The following is a 4,617-nucleotide window of genomic DNA, read 5'->3' as shown; positions in this document are numbered from 1 at the left end:
TATTTTTACACTGTTCACTGAACGCGGTCTCCTGTCAAACTGACAGGCAGGCTTCGTGGAAAGAAAGATTATTGATTGAGTACGAGCGTGCGCTCTTCTTAGGACAATGCCATCAACGGGGCCCATCACAAAAACATTCTAAAAAGCTGGCGCAAGCGTATTTATGCATGTCTCTAGCTACAGCTAAGCAAAACTTTAGATGATCGTGGCAGTATCGTATCGGTCGTCTTCGCGAAACGATCATGAGCGATACGAAACATGTAACAGATAACGAAAACATCAATGACTATAGTATACAATTAACTCGATGGTTTCTCATATCGCTAGGTATTTGGCCACAAACAAGCGCGTCGAAAAAAATGAAAAAAATTGTGATGTTAATACAAATCTTCATTCTTTTAACTTCGATGGCGATCATTCTGATACCATGCATGTTGTACATGTCACTTGAGAAAAGAGATATCAAAACTAAATTAAAATCCTTTGTCCCGCTGATTAGCAGACTCATGGGAGCCATAAATTACTGGATATTACTCACGCGTAATGGAGACATTCAGCGTTGCATACAGCATATGGAGACGGATTGGAAACTCGTTCATAAAAACGTTGACCGCGAAGTGATGTTACAATATGCCAAAATCGGCCGCTTCATGACCACGTTCTGCGCGACGTTTATGCATGGTGCTACGTTGTTCTTTACCGTGGCCACGTCGATAAAAACAACAACCGTTATCATCGGCAACAAAACTATTACGATGCATTTGATGACATGTCCAATGTACAGCAAGATACTCGACGTAAGACTCAGCCCTGCGAACGAAATCATGCTGGGTATACAAATTTTCTCGGCTTTTGTAGTGGGTTCCTCTACAGTAGCTATTTGCAGTCTCGCTGCCGTCTTTGCGACGCATGCTTGCGGTCAATTGAGTGTAATGCATACGTGGTTAAACGAGCTCGCCGAGGAAAAGAAAACTCATTTAGCAGAACAAAGACTTGCAGCCATCGTGAAACATCATTGGAGAGTCCTCAGGTATTTTACTTATAGATATAGAGTTTTGATTGCACTTTGTGTGAGTTATTTACTAAGTATTACAGATAAATAAAATAAAATACGTTACTTTGCATGCGTGAACTAATATCTTACGCTAAATTTGAAATATTGTAACGTATAATTTAAGCATATGAGAGAGAGAGAGAGAGAAAGAGAGAGAGAGAGAGAAAGAGAGAGAAAGAGAGAGAGAGAGAGAGAGAGAGAGAGAGAGAGAAACGGACTCCCATACAAATATTTAAACTCATTTTAAAAACGATCTACATTCAACTCGCGTCAAATTTCAGGATAAATATGTGTGTATTCCAATTATTTCAATGTATTTAATTTTTCATATTACACAATAAAAAAAATTGCAAAAAAAATATTCTAAATGCTGTAACCACAAATCGTAGATACATCGTAGATCTAAAATGAGTTTTATAAAAGAAACGCATCACACCTGAATGTGTCGTAATTGTAGAAAAATGTTTCAGATTTGTAGAACAAATAGAAAGTATTATGCATAAAGCCTGTCTAGGAGAATTAATGGGATGCACGATGAATATGTGTTTCCTTGGATATTATTTTATTATGGTATGTTAAAAATGAATAAAACTTCCTTTCACGTCGCGAATAAAAAAACTGAAATGCCACAAAAATGGATTATTTTATTTTTCCGCAATAAATAAAGCTATCAATTGATTTTCCAGAACTGGGGTACGTTTAACAGAGCAAAAGTATTATCATATTTTATCGGATACATATCGACGGGTTTCAATATATTTATATTTTGTTACATTGGAGAGATCCTCACGGAACAGGTAATATCTTGAAATAAAAAGAATTTTTTAGACGTGAGAATTCATTCATTTTGATTACATATTAAATACAATACAATGTCGTTTCGGTATATGTATACAAAAATATAAAAATATTAAATGCTTGATTATTAATATTTTATTATTGTATTTTCAAAGCAGATAAAATAATTGTATTAACATATCAAAATATTTTTTTAATATCAAGTTATATACATAGCACAAGTCATTATACTCTTATTCCAATGTCTAGAACCATTATCGATCCCTACTGAAATCCTCGTTAGTCCACTAAAGGTCACCAACTGAAAATCTTACTAGAGATCGAAATAACAGAAATCGCAATAACAGTGTAAATATATTTGTACTATATATAATTTAATTTACCGTACGTACAACCGCACTCCAGACTCATACTAGCCATTAAATTGTAACTACAGTAGTACAAGACAAACAAATAAATATGATTAATCATATCATTTACCTAATTTTACTATCATCATTAGACGTTTAGATAGATACTTGAAGAAATTTCTAAATATTTTCATTTATTAGTGTAAAAATGTTGGAAAAATGGCATATATGACTGATTGGTATAAACTGCCAAATAAAACAGCACTTGGTCTCATATTGGTAATCATGCAATCAAGTCACGTTATAAAAATAACTGCGGGAAAACTATTTCATTTATCCATAGCAACTTTCGGCGACGTAAGTAACATACATACTACAATTATTGACGATGTCGAACAAAATTGCAATTTTACTTTTTTATCGTTCATAAATTATTGTTATAATAATTGTACGTGTACATAATGACTTGAGCAGGATTTAATTTGATACAATATATATGTAGTACATATATATCAAAGAAAATATCCATAATATAATAAATCGTTGTTCATTTATTGTTAACAAAAAAAGCGAGAAATTTTGCCATTTCAGATAATCAAAACTTCCACGGCATATTTAAATATTTTGCGAACAATGACTGCATAAAAGCGTTAAAAAGTTATAAAACACACGCATGGAATATTTTACAAATAGAATAGATGTTAAATAAACACACTTAATAATAATTCTGATATAACAAAATTATCTGCGATTAAATTATTAAGAGTACAAATAGTTTTCCTCACGATTTCCCCGAAACTAAAGAAATAAAAACTCAATATTCTACGAAACTTGCATGCACAGCCACAAAAAAATATTCCTCCTCGAAAACGGCCTCTTGCAAAATTGACAAGATAAAGCATTTGATACGAAAAAATCGATCCGGTACGCATGCAAAACTCTCAAGGCGTCTTACATTGGAAAAAACTCACTGGCACTCAGTGTCTCAGTGCCGCCCGTAATTTTCGAGTTTTTCAGAAACATGATCACTAATTCTACCAATGAAATACGCTTCAAGCACTCAGTGCTGCCAGTGTCAATTAAAAAAAGAAAACATCAATGTAAGCGTTCGTCAAACTCTTCCAGAAGTTAGCGCACGCGCTTACACGAATAAAATCATCGCTTGAACATTGCCCGCCGAGGCAGAACATCAGGCATCTTCACCGAGCAAGTATGACACCCCCGAAACGTGATTTTGGGAACGTTGATTTCAAGCACATCAAAACAATTATAGTCTGCAAATGATGGTGCCTCAAACCGATAAATAGGGCCAAAGCACATAACATGGCGTAGTGATATACGACGGTCATAGTCCCCGACCTGACATCCGGATACGCCAAAGCTTGTGCGTTGCTTACGTCCACGACTACGACTGTCATATGTGCTTTGGTCCATAGTGGTACCGATCTGAACGTAGACGATCGAAAAAGTAATAGCTTTTACGTATGAATAGATATTTTTGATTATATAATATATAATGGGAGCTTTCCAGCAAGCGACACAAGTCGACACAAACGTCATTCTATCTTTATTTTTTGGCAATAAGTAACAAAGACAAAACGACACTTGTGTCGAATTGTGTCGCTTGCTGGAAAGCTCTTAATAGGTTTTTATGTTTGTTGAAGTGGAGATCATAAACGTATAACTGGTTATTAGATTTTAGTAAAAATTACTCCTATATTAGGTGTTTAAATATAGAAAATTAATAATAAATAATAATTAATAACAGTTAATTATATGAATGTAATTATTTTACTAACCGATTTTTCTAAAAATTTTATAGATGTAAAAACAGTGATAAAAAAAATTAAGTTATAACTCATTATTATAAAGAATATTTATATTTAATCTAAAGGTAAAAAATATTTTTACACTTTGAAGTAAATTATTATCTTTAAAAACGTACAAAAAATAAAAATAGAGAGTATCTTTCAAATTCGTCAGAATAATTAGTCACTTGAATACGCATCCTTTATAACTGCAGCTTACATAAGAAGTTTATAATTTTTATTTCTGCAAGCTTCTGCAAGTAATTTATAAGGCAAATATATAGCCACTAATCTTTATAATACCTAATTTACGAGTTCCTTTCGATTCCTTTTTTAAGTTAAATTTCTGCATTTATTATCGAAAAAAATGACCATTTTCCTTGAAGTAATTATATAAGAGCAAATGTAACTTTAAAAACACAACTTAATTTGCGTACTATTAGTTTAAGATACCTTTCTTAAGGTACTTTTCTGTTTCCTGGCCGAAGCCAGGCACTATTTTGCTTCTTCTTTACAGGATTATGGGGTCAAGAAGCTATTGTATACTGCTCCATCGCAGCCACGACATTCGCAATTGTATACAACACACGGAGATGCGGATTAGCGG

At 33.3% G+C, this 4,617-nt stretch overlaps 1 protein-coding gene across 2 annotated transcripts; it reads left to right on the top strand.

Annotated features, from left to right (window-relative positions):
• Nucleotides 1-230: 230 nt before the first annotated feature.
• On the top strand, nt 231-2,885 carry LOC112459880. 2 transcript variants are annotated; one of them, XM_025024249.1, is made up of 5 exons: nt 231-1,030; nt 1,525-1,624; nt 1,741-1,851; nt 2,404-2,559; nt 2,794-2,885. In XM_025024249.1, the coding sequence occupies exons 1-5, from the start codon at nt 243-245 to the stop codon at nt 2,845-2,847; spliced, it is 1,209 nt and encodes a 402-aa protein (XP_024880017.1). In that variant the 5' UTR covers nt 231-242; the 3' UTR covers nt 2,848-2,885. The 2 variants fall into 2 exon arrangements, with proteins under 2 accessions (XP_024880017.1, XP_024880018.1); XM_025024250.1 differs by lacking the exons at nt 2,404-2,559; nt 2,794-2,885 and adding an exon at nt 2,102-2,190.
• The last annotated feature ends 1,732 nt before the right edge of the window (nt 2,886-4,617 follow it).

Source organism: Temnothorax curvispinosus, unplaced genomic scaffold (assembly GCF_003070985.1).
Source record: "Temnothorax curvispinosus isolate PA1 unplaced genomic scaffold, ASM307098v1 QBEX01010187.1, whole genome shotgun sequence".
Taxonomy (NCBI): domain Eukaryota; kingdom Metazoa; phylum Arthropoda; class Insecta; order Hymenoptera; family Formicidae; genus Temnothorax; species Temnothorax curvispinosus.
Note: the sequence above shows the minus strand (reverse complement) of the source record. Positions and strands in the feature narration are given on the sequence as shown.

What these genes read in the sequence shown, in the direction of transcription:
- LOC112459880 (XM_025024249.1), top strand. Translation starts at nt 243, where the DNA reads ATGAGCGATACGAAACATGTAACAGATAACGAAAACATCAATGACTAT. An exon ending in CATCATTGGAGAGTCCTCAG is followed by an intron (nt 1,031 to 1,524) that starts GTATTTTACTTA and finishes AAAATGTTTCAG; the next exon opens with ATTTGTAGAACAAATAGAAA. An exon ending in GAGAGATCCTCACGGAACAG is followed by an intron (nt 1,852 to 2,403) that starts GTAATATCTTGA and finishes TTCATTTATTAG; the next exon opens with TGTAAAAATGTTGGAAAAAT.